Raw genomic sequence first — 15,286 nt, 5'->3', positions numbered from 1 at the left:
GGACTCTGTTTACATTCCAGGGATTCCATACTATTGGAAGTCTCACGGGAAAGGAGACGGGATGTGATGTTAGTGGTTTCCTGTTTCCTTTGTTCCTTTGTTCCTTTGTTCCTTTGTTCAGTTGCTCTCTGCTCTCACAGAGAGAGGATGTATTTTTCTTTGCTGTCTGCGTAGCTTAGAAATAAAGCATAGCATGTAGCCAAACCTCTCGTCTCTTTCCTGGGCTGGAAACTCTGCTGAAGAATGTGCCTGAGGCCTCATCAAAGGCTCAGGTCATTAAACACGCCGGGAGGCGATTCTGAAGACTTGGGGGAAGAAAATGAGCTTTATCAGCTTGGCCGAGCGGAGATCCCAACAGAATGCCCCCCTTGTTCTCTTACAATGGCAATGGCGGCCACCTGAGAAGCGCCGGAACTGAGTTCCGGGGCGTTCTTGATGGAAGAAAGCCCTGTTTATAGGCCATGAAGAAGAAGGAATTTCAACATGTGCACCCTCTACAATGCCTATGGCCTAGCGGTGGAGGGAGGCCCTGGTCATTGGTCATGCTGACTGGGGTTGATGGGGCCACAGGTTCCCCATATGAGCATCTCACACACCTAGCCGAAAACTTTGGTCATTATCGACACACCAGTGCAGTTAGGGAAAATGTACAAAACTAGTTCAAATATATGTTGGAAGTGTAAGGAAAAGGAGGGAACATTTTATCATATGTGGTGGGATTGTAAGGTAATTAAAAAATTTTGGGAAATGATATACAATGAATTGAAGAAAATGTTCCATTTAACATTTGTTTAAAAACCCGAGGCATTTTTGTTGGGGATCGTAGGGAAAGACCTGCCAAAAAAGTTGAAAAACATTTTCATGTATGCGACAACGGCCGCGAGAGTTTTGGTTGCACAAGGATGGAAGACTGAAGAAACCCCAACTAAAGAATCATGGCAAGAAAAATTGACGGACTATGCAGAACTGGCAAAATTGACATATAAGCTACGGGACAAGGATAACTGTGACTTTAAGGATGAATGGGAACCTTTCACAAAGTATCTGAAGACGCAACAAAGTGAACTGGACTCCTTGGCAGGTTTTGAATAAACATTCACAATTCTTTTACTGATAATAATCAGCTAAACAGTTTGAGGATCTATACAACTTTGTAACATGCAGAAAATAGCATTACTGGAGAAACCAAAGACTGGAACTGAGGGGAGTCAGGGGGTGGGGGAGGGTGGGTTCTGTGGGGGGGAGGGGGGAGGGAAGAAAAATGGGGGGGGATAAGGATATGTTTTTGGATAATATGTTTTGTTATAACTTTGAATAATAAAAAAAGAAAAAGAAAACTTTAGTCCAGTTATTAATACCTCTGTAATCCTGCTATATGCTGTGTGCTGGCTCCAGGTGGACGCCTTTGCCCGCTGCCGTGGAAGGTGAAAACTCAGTTTTCTTACTGAAATCCTTAAAGGAATACGAGCTCTTATTCTGGCATGTTTTCCTTCTTCATAGCTTTCACCCAGCCTGGCTTTTTCCTCATATTGTTTCTGAGATGAGGAGGCAAGTCCTGTCAGACAGGTGAGCGTGTGAGTATCATGGCACAATACAAAGCAGTTGTATTGTTGTTGTTTTGTTTTCATCTTAATTTATAATGCCCAGAAGGCTTCTAACCAGTTTTCAAAACATAAAAGAACCTGCACAATGTTGTTAAAATACAGAAAAAGACACCATAATTAAAACACACAATGAAACAAATCCATCAAACATTAAAATGTCCATTATCATGATTAAAAGGTGCAATAAGACAGTACTATTAAAACAGGGGGGGGTGCGGGGGGCGCTGTGGGTTAAACCACAGAGCCTAGGACTTGCTGATTGGAAGGTCGGCGGTTCGAATCCCTGCGTCGGGGTGAGCTCCCGTTGCTCGGTCCCTGCTCCTGCCAACCTTGCAGTTCGAAAGCACGTCAAAGTGCAAGTAGATAAATAGGTACCGCTCTGGCGGGAAGGTAAACGGAGTTTCTGTGCGCTGCTCTGGTTCGCCAGAAGCGGCTTAGACACGCTGGCCACATGACCCGGAAGCTGTACACCGGCTCCCTCGGCCAGTAAAGCGAGATGAGCGCTGCAACCCCAGAGTCGGCCACGACTGGACCTAATGGCCAGGGGTCCCTTTACCTTTACCTTTATTAAAACAGGAAAAAACTTTGACCCTCCTGATGTTGCTGAACTACCACCCCCATCAGAACCTTCCAGCAAAGGAGGATGGGAGTTGTAGTTCAGCAACATTGGGAGGACCAAAAGTTCCCCCACCTCTGCATTAAAACAACACAGCAATTAAAACAGCACTTAAAACAGGAGACTTGGGTCAGCAGATCAAGGGAATGTCTATGTAAAAAGGTGCATCTTCAAAAGCCAGCGGAATGCCAATGCAGATGGGGGCATCTCGTATTTCAGCAATGAGTGAGGGCTGCTGCTTGAGAAGGACGCAACAGGCATGCGACCTGCACTGTTTTTGTGAGTTTCACCAAGTAGCGCTAGGCTCACAGGGCGGTGTTGGCCGTGTCGGCTGGCTGGGTTCCCCACTGCACAGCCAGCCAGCCAGGCAGTGCAGCTTAGCCCTGCTCAGCTATAGTGGGCGGGGCTTGCTCCGGCAGCAAACCCCGCCCCCAGGTCTGCTGTGCACGCCCTGGAGCATGCACACCCACCCCGGGCACCAGCGAGGAACGTTCTGCCATCGCTCAGGCATAACTATTGCTGGGTTCCATGGGGCTTGCTCCTAAGTAGGTATGCCTTAGGCAGTTTTCAACAGTTATCATTATGTACTGAGTTGAATAGGATCCAAAAGTCAGCAGTCTGATTGGTCCTAGAACAATAGGATCCAGAATGCAGCAGTCTGATTGGTCCTAGAACAATAGGATTCAGAATGCAGCAGTCTGATTGGTCCACAGGAGCCACCCAATCCAGCTCCAGGTGGAAGGGAATCCGCAACCTGATTGGCCTACAGGAGTTCACGGAATTAGCCAATCACGTGGGGCCCATTGTGTAAATAATGTATATAAGGCAGACATTCTAGGGGAACTTCCATTCCTCCTCACCACTATGAGCTGAATAAAGAGCATGAAATCCACTCTTGACTCCCAAGTATATTTGAGTTATGTTTACATTTTTGTTTTTTTGGCGGGGTTTGTCCTGCTGCCTTCCCACCCTTTACCACTGAATCAGAACAAACATCTGCTGGGTGGTCCTCAGATGAACGTTTGCTCCAATTTAGCGCTAAAGAGCGGGAAAGCAGTGGGGCAAACGGAAAACTATTTGGACCTGTGTTTTCCAGAAACAGGACAAGTGGAAGTACAGTGGACCCTCGGGTTATGTACCGCTCTGGATACATAATCTTCGGGTTGCGAAAGCGGAAAACCCGGAGGTATATTCTGGGTTTCGCCACTTGTGCATGTGCAGAAGCGCTCTATCGCGCCGCACGCATGCGCAGAAGTGGCGCCTCTGGTTACTGATTTTTCAGGGTGCGCATGGACCCCCGAAACGAATTAAATTTGTAACCAGAGGGTCTACTGCATGGGTGAGCCCCAAGATTCCATCCAGATAATTTGCCCCAGGGCAATCGAAATGTGCATTTGGTTTTAATTTTCCACGTTCTCCTCTGCATTAATAACATTCACACATAAACACACTCAGCATGATGACAGAGTGTTCCCGGAGAGAATTTTAAAAATGTGAAAACAGGACCTCATGATGCCTGAGGCAGAAAATCTTAATGGTTTCTCTCGGTTAGCTACTGAATACGAGGTAAAATCTACTGGGAAGTTTTCCCGAGCCAGCCTCACTGAAATGGAACGAGAGGTGCAAAAACTGTGGAACAGGAGAATCCACGCAGCAGACCGTCTCCTGGTCTGCCCATCACCTGCAAACACCTGGCTGCCCTCCAAAACAACCGAACGCTGCCGCCTAAAATGGCCATAGAGACAACCTCTCTCTCTCAGAGGATGTTTGGCCTTCCCATTGCTACAAAATTCAGTGTGAGGGGGCCAGAAGAAGACATGGGCAGCACAACCTCACAGACGTCCACTCAGAAAAAAGCCCCATTGGATTCAACAGGGTTTGCTCCCAAGTCCAGTCAATGTAAGATCACAGCCATCTTTGTTTCATGATTTATGACAATGGTCTCTCCTTCCTCTTTTCTTCTATCGTGGCAGAGAAATAGAAATAGAAATAGAAATAGAAATAGAAATAGAAATAGAAATAGAAATAGAAATAGAAATAGAAATAGAAATAGAAATAGAAATAGAAATAGAAATATTCACTGTGCAGACATTACAATCAAACCATAAATATCTGCATGCCACATTAATTTAATTTTCTTTCTTTCCTCTACTGTAACTCAGGCATCTCCAACTCGCCCCCCCCCCCGATATTTCGGGACTACAATCCCCATCATTCTGTTAGCTAGGTATGATGGGAATTGTAGTCCCAAAAAATCTGGAGGGCCGAGTTTGGGGGTGCCTGCTGTAAACGATATAAGGAGAGGGGAATAAGAAAATACTAGTTGTGAGATGTTGACACAGGTGACACTGTGGGTTAAACCACAGAGCCTAGGACTTGCCGATCAGAAGGTCGGCGGTTTGAATCCCGGCGAAGGGGTGAGCTGCCGTTGCTCGGTCCCTGCTCCTGTCAACCTAGCAGTTCAAAAGCATACCAGTGCAAGTAGATAAATAGGTATCACTTCAGTGGGAAGGTAAACGGCGTTTCCGTGCACTGCTCTGGTTCGCCAGAAGCAGCTTAGTCATGCTGGCCCATGACCTGGAATCTGTACGCCGGCTCCCTCGGCCAATAAAGCGAGATGAGCACCGCAACCCCAGAGTCGGCCACAACTGGACCTAATGGTCAGGGGTCCCTTTACCTTTACCTTTACCTTTACCTTTACCTTTACCTTTAGTTGTGAGATGATGATGATGATAGATAGATGATAGATAGGTAGGTAGGTAGGTAGGTAGGTAGGTAGATAGATAGATAGATAGATATAGATAGATATAGATATTCATTCATTTGCTGCCGTACCTGGCTTAGCCTGTTGTTCTTCGAATTCAGCCTGTAAGTATTGGTACGGCGAACAGAAAATATGCAGAAGATTATATTTTGGCGGAACAGCTGACAGATCCTGATTCTTTCTGTGATCTGGTGTGTCTTCCTCTAGCAACAGGGGGTCCCTGATATAGCCTGCAAAATGTATACATAACATTCATATATCACTTGGGAAAAGACAGGAACAAAGGTAGATTCCTTATTCTGAGGCAACTCATTGGTTCATTTGCCAAGGTCTCAGACAGGAATCTTCCCCAGCCCTTCCTGAAGACTCATCCATGGGCCCTTTTTTGTGTGTATCTTCAGCCTTATCAGACTCAGGCACCACTTTTAAACCAAACATGCATTTGGGCACGTTTCTTATAATTGCACGGCGGTGGCGCCCCTGGTGCAGCTAATCTTGGAGCAGGCCGTGACCTACCAGCTGAAGACCAGAACTCTATTAGCTCTATTAGAACTAGAGCTCTAGTTATCTCCCGCTTGGACTACTGCAACGCGCTCTACGTGGGGCTGCCTTTGAAGGTGACCCAGAAACTGCAATTAATCCAGAATATGGCAGCTAGACTGATGACTGGGAGTGGCCGCCGGGACCACATAACACCCGTCCTGAGAGATCTGCAGCAGTTCCCAGTACGTTTCCGAGCACAATTCAAAGTGTTGGTGCTGACCTTTAAAGCCCTAAACGGCCTCGGTCCAGTATACCTCAAGGAGCATCTCCACCCCCATTGTTCTACCCGGACACTGAGGTCCAGCACCGAGGGCCTTCTGGCGGTTCCCTCATTGGGAGAAATGAGGTTACAGGGAACCAGGCAGAGGGCCTTCTCGGTAGTGGCGCCCACCCTGTGGAACACCCTCCCTTCAGATGTGAAGGAAATAAGCAGCTATCTTCTCTTTAAAAGACATCTGAAGGCAGCCCTGTTTAGGGCAGTTTTTAATATTTAATGCTGCATTGTTTTTAACACTTGATTGGAAGCCGCCCAGAGTGGCTGGGGAAACTCAGCCAGATGGGCGGGGTATAAATAATAAATTATTATTATTATATTATTATTATTACCACTGAGCAGTGTCCAATTTTGCCCTTTACAGAGTCAGACCATTGGTCCATCTAGCTCAGATTTATATGCACTGACAGACAACAGTGCTTCAGGCAGACAACGTTCCCATTCTTTTGCATGTAAAGTCTGTACTCTACCACATTAAATAGATTGGGCTATACTAGGGAGTCCCAACCTTTAGGTGCCACGAGCTCAATTGCAAACATACTAAACTGTTGCGGACACCACACATGCACACCACAACCAAATATACACCACAACCTATGACACTGTCTACCGTCGGATGCTTCTTTAAGTCTCATTTCATTTGTAAATCGTTTTTTATTAATTTTTTCAAAAATAATAATCAATCAAATAAGGATACAAAAATCAAACCACCATCTAACAATTATACTTCTAATAAAAAAAACACACCCTACTATTTTACAAACCTTCTTTAAAACTCAAAACTTCCTTCCAGCCCCTTCTACTGGTTCTTTACATCTTACATCATTCTCTGCATTTTGTTATTATTTTAAGTCACTTGTTAAAAGGTAAAGGTAAAGGTACCCCTGCCCGTACGGGCCATTCTTGACAGACTCTGGGGTTGTGCGCCCATCTCACTTAAGAGGCCAGGGGCCAGCGCTGTCCGGAGACACTTCCGGGTCACGTGGCCAGCGTGACAAAGCTGCAAACGCCGTTTACCTTCCCACTTGTTATACCTTTACATTCTTTAATTTTTTGCTACTTACAAGTGCTTAATCTAAACCTGCCAATGTACCAACTTGCTTACGGTATTTCTACACATACACAATAAATTTCCCCCGTTCTCCATTACTCTGGTTTCTCTTCAGATCATATAAATTTTTTGCCTTTTACTTTAAGTCTAATTTCAGAAAGGAACCCTGTAGACACCATGAAAGTCCTTTGTGGGCACATGTATACCCAGGGCCAGGTTTAGGTTTGATGAGGCCCTCAGCTACTGAAGGTATTGGGGCCCTTTATATGTCCAGCTGTCCTTTGTCAAGAACAATTTGTCACTGTTTTTGGTGTTGAATGTATGCTATATGGTAATTTATAGACCTGATAGGTATCTAAAGCCATAATGGGATCAAAATAAATAAAGAATATGTATTACATGAAATCAATCAACAGGCATAAGACTCATACGCTTAGTCTATGCTGCCTGATCATCAGTCAACAAGCACTCTTTAAGATTAGATAACAGGTACAACAGCTTGAAGGGACGCGGGTGGCGCTGTGGGTTAAACCACAGAGCCTAGGACTTGCCAATCAGAAGGTTGGCGGTTCGAATCCCCGTGACAGGGTGAGCTCCCGTTGCTCGGTCCCTGCTCCTGCCAACCTAGCAGTTCGAAAGTACGTCAAAGTGCAAGTAGGTAAATAGGTACCGCTCCAGCGGAAAGGTAAACGGCATTTCCGTGCGCTGCTCTGGTTTGCCAGAAGCGGCTTAGTCATGCTGGCCACATGACCCGGAAGCTGTACACAGGCTCCCTCGGCCAATAAAGTGAGATGAGCGCCGCAACCCCAGAGTCGGTCACGACTGGACCTAACGGTCAGGGGTCCCTTTACCTTTACTTTACAACAGCTTGACCTACATTCAACTATGCTGCATGCTACTTGTTGCCATACAACCAGTCCATGCAGAATGTAGGCACCCTATATATAGAAATGAGCAAACCAGTGATATTTTAGGGAGCAGGCTAGCATTACTTAACACCATAGGAGCCTACACAACACAAAACACTGTTGCTGTATGTAGGTTTCATTTTATTTGTTTTGCATCTTATATTTTGGAAATGTACATCCAGTGTTTTTTCCCTTTAAATTTTTTTGGGGCCCCCAAGAGAGTGGGGCCCTAAGCTGTAGCTTGTTTAGCTTATACGTAAATCTGGCACTGTGTATACCCTTGGGCACCAGTTGCTGATCTCTGGACTGGACACAGCAGGTTGAAATATCTGGTGATATACCTCCTTGCACATCACCCATAAATTTAACAATTTGTACTATAAACTTACCCTTGATATCAGTAGGATCTCCCTCCCTGTTTATTTTAATTCATAAATGTTAAATTATTCTATAAACCTGTGTGGATCTTTATTTGTCTTTTTAAAATATATTTTTATTAAAGATTTATTAGTTTACAAAAATATGTGCATTGTTTCAAGTTGCGTTTTCCACAGATCGGTTTCATTTGTTGTGAAACATTAGTGTTACATACAGTGTTAGGTTAGGAAGAAAAGAGGGGGTGGGGAGGAGGAGCGGTTAGTGGTGAGTGGGGTCGGGTGGCAATTCTTCTACTTAGTGTATGTGTGGGGTTTTGTGTCAACATCACTTGTGCGGGTTCTCTTACTATTCACTTGTTGTGTTTCCTTGGTGGTGAGGGAGGTTGGGGGTGGCCTAGGGTGTGGTTGGTTTTCTTTGGCTGGCTGTAGTGAGATTTGCTTTTGTGTGTGAGTGGGGTGTGTGTGTTTGTGTGTTTTCGGATCACATTAGCCAGATTGACAAGATGTAGGTCACAACATTATGATGGAAGATTGGGAAAAATTGTGGAAAACTGATTTAAAATCTACAGATTGTTCCCTACTGAAGGAGAATTACATGCAGATGATGTACAGTTTGTATACGACACACCAGTGCAGTTAGGGAAAACGTACAAAACTAGTTCAAACATATGTTGGAAGTGTAAGGAAAAGGAGGGGACATTTTATCATATGTGGTGGGATTGTAATGTAATTTTAAAAAATTGGGAAATGATATACAACGAATTGAAGAAAATGTTCCATTTAACATTTGTTAAAAAACCTGAAGCATTTTTGTTAGGGATTGTAGGGAAAGATCTGCCAAAAAAGCTGAAAAACATCTTCATGTATGCGACAGCGGCTGCAGAAGTTCTAATAGCACAAGGATGGAAGACTGAAGAAACCCCAACTAAAGAATCATGGCAAGAAAAACTGATGGACTATGCAGAACTGGCAAAACTGACATACGGGACAATGATAACTGTGACTCTAAAGATGAATGGGAATCCTTTACAAAGTATTTGAAGATGCAACAAAGCGAATTGGACTCCTTGGCTGGCTTTGAAGAAACATTCACAAACTTTTTATTGATAATAATCACCTAAATTGTTTGAGGATCTATACAACTTTGTAACATGCAGAAAACAACCTTCTCAGAGAAACCAAAGACTGGAACTGAGGGAAGCCAGGGGGTGGGGGTGGGTGGGTTTTGTGTGGGAGAGTGGGGAGAGGGAGGAAAAATGGGGGGGGGGAATGAGAATGATATGTTTTTGGATAATATGTTTTGTTTTAATTTTGAATAATTTTTTATAAAAAAATTTATTAAAAAAATTAGCCAGATTGATTTGTATGCTGTCGGCGGATTCGCTGTCGTCTTGTTTTTATTTGTCTTTTTGAAGATCATTATTTAGTTGGAAAACATGTTTCCTACAATTGCTCCCCCCCCCCCCCCGTCGTTTCCATCCTTACAGCGGCGGAGCAAGTTGATGGGACGCTGGGGCAGCATGTGTGCCCTGTGCCCAGGGACGGTGACAGATGGGGCAAGCCGCTCCCCGGGGCCTTCGAGGACTCTGCCCGCCTCTTCCCACCCAGCCGCCCTATAGCTGAGGTGGAGGTGACAGGTGGACCGTTTGGGGCAGCACGGAGGCGGCGGGTGCCCAAGCCACCACGTCACTCCCAGGAGAGATGTGTGGCTCGGGCACGCTGCAGGCCCCACGGTGAGTGCCACCCGCTATTTTGTCACCCTCCCCAGTGGTGAGACCAGGGGCGACCCGCCCCCGCCGCCTCCCCTTCCTCTGCCCCTGCATCCTTATAAGAACTTTCCAACAATTTCTCAGGTAATTTTTCATGATTTTGTTTCCACGTGGTCCCAAATGTTTTCTGCACTATTCTTGGCTTGTTTTCTTTTTTTCTAAATAATTTTTATTGAATGATTTTATATTACAAAAAACAATACAACCATACTACCACTAAATATAACTAAGAAATGAAAATTACATACATCAATATTTAGTTTGTTATTTGTTATATACCGTCTTGTGGGACGCAGGTGGCGCTGTGGGTTAAAGCCTCAGTGCCTAGGGCTTGCCGATCGAAAGGTTGGCGGTTCGAATCCCTGCGGCGGGGTGCGCTCCCGCTGCTCGGTCCCAGCGCCTGCCAACCTAGCAGTTCGAAAGCACCTCCGGGTGCAAGTAGATAAATAGGGACCGCTTACCAGCGGGAAGGTAAACGGCGTTTCCGTGTGCGGCTCTGGCTCTGGCTCTGGCTCTGGCCAGAGCAGCGATGTCACGCTGGCCACGTGACCCGGAAGTGTCTCCGGACAGCGCTGGCCCCTGGCCTCTTGAGTGAGATGGGCGCACAACCCCAGAGTCTGTCAAGACTGGCCCGTACGGGCAGGGGTACCTTTACTTTTACCTTTATATACCGTCTTATTTCCTCCCAAACATTCCATCCAAAAGCACACATATGTGCAGACACCCACACACCCACACCCACACACAAAATGATAATAATGAAAGTAAATATTTGTCCCCTTTTAACTTACAAAATCTTTTCTTCAACTTTGACTTCCTGTCAAGTCCCTTTGCATATCTTTTATCTTACAATCGAATGTACACAAAACAACAAACCTTTCTATATAAATTTTCCAATACATTCTGAAAACATAATAAATCCTTAATTGTTGTCCACCTCCTTTTAGTTCCTTTATTACTCGAATGCTAGCACGGAGTCAAAACTATTATTGTATTTTTGAACATATCTTCTATAACCATCCCATTTTCCCGCAAATTTTTGCTTTGAGTTTCCTCTGAGTTTGCTAGTCAATTGAGCCGTATCCACCAATTCCTGCAATTTGATTTGCCAATCTGTTATTTTGAGAGCCTCGTGATCTTTCCATCCCTTGGCCCCAAGTATACGAGCCGCTGTGGTTGCATACAAGAATACCTCTCTTAGATTCTTGGCTTGTTTTCAAGTCTTACTGACCTGCACACTGAAGCTTTCGCAAAATGCTCGGGTCCCAGGTCTGAGAGAGTTTGAGGAGGTACCTCTTGGGTGAATAGCCTGGTCTCATCTGTCTGTCAGTCCGGATGTCTGGTTCAGTTAGGAAGTGAAGGTACGGCTGCCAAGCGACTCTGTTCTTATCCTTGCATAACCATAATATAGATAACAAGATGTTAAAAAGCTTTAAAATTGCAGCTGGGTAACACTGGCAATTGACTGCTGTTAATAAATTACTTTCCCCCCAAATATCTTTGAAGGCATCTCTAGTTAGGAGAGCTGAAGAGGGAAGCAATGCAATCAGATAAGCGAGACCTCCAAATTATTGAGAAAAATCCTCATATTCTTTTGCACGATGACGGTAAAGAATCATGGCGTATTTAGAAAGCAATCTTACATTATTCAGCGCAAACGTAGTATATATATTTTCTGTCCACCCCCCACCCCCAGTTCTGAATGTTTTCAGTGTACTGAGACCTCCGGGTATAGGGCGGTGTGTGTGTGTGTGTGTGTGTGTGTGTGTGTGTGTGTATGAAATAAATAAATAAAATAAATAAATACTTAAGTCTGAACGGGAAAAAGGCACCTCTGCAGGATGCCTATTGGCTGGCACACTAAAATCACCAACACACTTGTCTCCCAAAGCCCATGAGAAGTTTTCCAACTGTTATTAAAGTGCTTGCATTTTTTAAAAAATAGGACAATGAATGAATTGAGCATACATACATATGAACATTTATATGCCACTTTACGTTTTTGATTTTTTTAAAGTAGGTGTGGCGTTTGCCCTCCTAGGTGGGTCATAAGGAAATGAGTGTGAAGTGATTGGCCAGTGGGAACCCAAGGGGAGGAGTTAGAGTTAGAGTTGGAGTTGTTGGAAAGTCAGCTGGGAGTTGGGGAAGGAAGAGGGAGGTTAAGTCTGTGGGTTGATCGAGTTTTGATGTGATAGAGTGAGAGAAACTGTTAGATGGAGTCAGATAGACAGTTGGGATAATCAGTTAGGAGTTATTAGGAAGGTATTGGCTGGTAAAGAAACTAAGATTAAGAAACTGACAAGAAAAATTATCTGAAACCATAAACTTGTTAATGCTTATAAAATAAACTTGTTTACAGTGGTGCCTCGCAAGACGAAATTAATTCGTTCCGCGAGTTGCTTTGTCTTGTGATTTTTTCGTCTTGCGGAGTGCGGATTGCCCGGGTATTAACGGTTTTACGAAAAAGGAAGCAAATCCGCAAGACGTTTCTGTCTTGCGAAGCAAGCCCATAGGGAAATTCGTCTTGCGAAGCACCTCGAAAAACGGAAAACCCTTTCGTCTAGCGAGTTTTTCGTCTTGCGAGGCATTCGTCTTGCGGGGCACCACCGTATTTGTTTTAATGTTAACAACTGTCTGTACTCAGTGTGTACCCGAGAGAAACGGGTTGGTGGCAGCGGGAAAGTGATCATAGTGGTGGCACAGGGATCAACAGACCGTCAAATGTCTGGGGACCCTGTGTGATCGCCACAGTAGGTAAAGGTAAAAAAGGTAAAAGGACCCCTGGACGGTTAAGTCCAGTCAAAGGTGACTATGGGGTGCAGCGCTCATCTCGCTTTCAGGCTGAGGGAGCCGGCGTTTGTCCACAGACAGCTTTCTGGGTCATGTGGCCAGCAAGGCTAAACCGCTTCTGGCGCAATGGAACACCGTGACAGAAGCCAAAGTGCACGGAAACACCGTTTACCTTCCTGCCACAGCGGTACCTATTTATCTACTTGTGCTGGTATGCTTTCAAATTGCTAGGTTGGCAGAAGCTGGGAAGGTAAGGTTTGAGAACCATTCCACTGTGGTGAAGGACTTCTATGAATACTTTTAAAATGTTACATCTATGGGATGTTAGATTGTTTTTGTATGCCACTACAGTGGCAAGACTGCTAATTGCGAAAAACTGGAAATCCCAAGAAATACCAACAATAGAAGAATGGCAGATGAAGATTTTGGACTTTTTGGAGCTGGCCGACCTGACTGGAAGAATCCGCGATCAAAAGGAGGAGGAGACTCAAGAAATTTGGAAGAAATTTAAAGTATATTTGGCTAAATATTGTAATATAAGATAATGGAAGTTACTTGGAAGTAACAAATAGGCAGAGGATTATAATAACAATGGGTTGTAAAACAATAGGGATTAGAATTAATAAAAGAGAAGAAGATAGTAATTAAATGGATTTAATTTTATTAGAATTAAGATTTTAGAGAACTGCTACAAGGAGATACAATGTAATTCAGATGGGGGCATTCAAGGAAGTCAGTTAGCAATGAAAGTTAAATTAGGCACTGAAAGTAATAACTGTTTTTATGTTTTTTCTTTTTAGTATTGTGTTTTTCTTTTCTGTTTTTCTTATTATGTACGATTTATATTATGTATGTGTCAGGGAACTGCCATCGGAAGGGCAGGCGGTGGAAGGGCTCACGGAGGTTAGGAGAGACTCGGCAGCAGAGGAGGGAACCAGCAGGGGGAGAGAAGGAGCTCCAAGGGAAAGTGAATCGGAGGGGTGGCTCAGAGAGACTTCCAGCGAAAACAGTGGGGAAGTTTCAGGACCTCCTATAGGGACACCCACCCCTCGCCGGAAACTGTCGCACCGAGAATCCCGAAGACGCGTTTCCGTTAAGGAGCTTCTATGCTGGAAGCGTTTCCGCAAACGCCCACTGTCGGATTCTGCCAGCGATTGAGGGAGTCATGTTTAAGGGGCTCCACTATAGACAGAGCTTTGATAACCAGGCCAAACTCTGAGGGACTAAGCTTTACGCACAAGCAGCTCATCATCCCATCACAGTATGTTTTATATTTGTATTGCTATTTGTTTCGTTATAAATTTGGAAAAGCAATAAATTTTTTTGGCAATAAAATAAAATGTTACATCTATCTTCACTCTGACTCACTCATGAGTAAAGATGAGACAACAAATTTTTACAATGGACTTCTAAGACTTCTTATTTTCTGTTTGGAAGTTGATGACTAACATTTACAATCTTGGGCAGTAAACAAGTTTATATTAAATAAAACTGAATTTTAACTTAAACCAGATGCTGGATCAAAGAATTGCGTGAATCATTTTGCTCCATTTTGAAAAAAGAGAAATATTGCCATTCCAGGCTGAGTTTCAAACTAAGATTGAAAACAGTAAGGCTGTAAAAGTGAATGTGGGTCTCACAGACCCTATTTTTCCTAGTGCACAGGAGCGCTTTCGACTGAACTGCACACCAATGTTTCCCACCCACACTAGTGTGTTGTTCTTCTCTCTCATCGATTACCATATTTTTCGCTCTATAAGACGCACCAGACCATAAGGCGCACCTAGTTTTCGGAGGAGGAAAACAAGAAAAAAAATATTCTGAATCCCAGAAGCCAGAACAGGAAGAGGGATCTGGCTCCTAGGATAGCCGCTGGCTCTTCTGGCTTCTGGGATAGCCGCGCAAAGCCTCTTCAGGGCAGCAAGATGAAGGCTCCCTCTGCCCGGAAGAGGCTGCCACTGCTAAGGCAGAGGCCAGGAGAGGCGCTTTGCTGAAGGGGTGCTGCGCAGAGAGGAAGAGCTGTGCAGCGCCCCTTCAGCGAAGCGGAAGGAGGAACAGAAGGGGCATTTGTGTGTATCCTTCCTCCTCCTGGGCCGTGTTCAGAAAGTGGTGGTGGGGGATGAGTGTTCAGACCCTTGGGCCCTCACTTGTGGGGTACCTCAGGGTTCCGTCCTCTCCCCCATGCTTTTCAACATCTATATGAAGCCGCTGGGAGAGATCATCAGGGGGTTTGGACTGGGTGTTCATCAGTATGCAGATGACACCCAGCTCTACCTCTCCTTTAAATCAGAACCAGTGAAGGCGGTGAAGGTCCTGTGTGAGTGCCTGGAGGCGGTTGGAGGTTGGATGGCGGCTAACAGATTGAGGTTGAATCCTGACAAGACAGAAGTACTGTTTTTGGGGGACAGGAGGCGGGCAGGTGTGGAGGATTCCCTGGTCCTGAATGGGGTAACTGTGCCCCTGAAGGACCAGGTGCGCAGCCTGGGAGTCATTTTGGACTCAGCTGTCCATGGAGGCGCAGGTTAACTCTGTGTCCAGGGCAGCTGTCTACCAGCTCCACCTGGTACGCAGGCTAAGACCCTACCTTCCC

The 15,286-nt window shown here is 44.9% G+C and overlaps 1 protein-coding gene and 1 long non-coding RNA gene across 2 annotated transcripts in view; both read right to left on the bottom strand.

The window, feature by feature from the left end:
• LOC307220863 overlaps window positions 1-15,286 on the bottom strand; it is a 176,447-nt gene that overhangs the window by 72,477 nt on the left and 88,684 nt on the right. The gene's annotated exons all lie outside the window — the stretch shown is intronic.
• KIAA2012 overlaps window positions 1-15,286 on the bottom strand; it is a 176,296-nt gene that overhangs the window by 150,331 nt on the left and 10,679 nt on the right. The window contains exons 3-5 of the mRNA XM_079990599.1: window positions 11,138-11,297; window positions 5,056-5,214; window positions 1,359-1,555 (exon numbers count right to left, since the gene is read on the bottom strand). Coding sequence (XP_079846725.1) covers window positions 1,359-1,555; window positions 5,056-5,214; window positions 11,138-11,297 — 516 coding nt within the window. The remainder of the gene's footprint in view (window positions 1-1,358; window positions 1,556-5,055; window positions 5,215-11,137; window positions 11,298-15,286) is intronic.

The sequence above is a fragment of the Podarcis cretensis genome (assembly GCF_951804945.1).
Source record: "Podarcis cretensis genome assembly, chromosome: 1".
Taxonomy (NCBI): domain Eukaryota; kingdom Metazoa; phylum Chordata; class Lepidosauria; order Squamata; family Lacertidae; genus Podarcis; species Podarcis cretensis.
The sequence above is the reverse complement of the archived record's forward strand: the minus strand, read 5'-3'. Positions and strand labels throughout refer to the sequence as shown.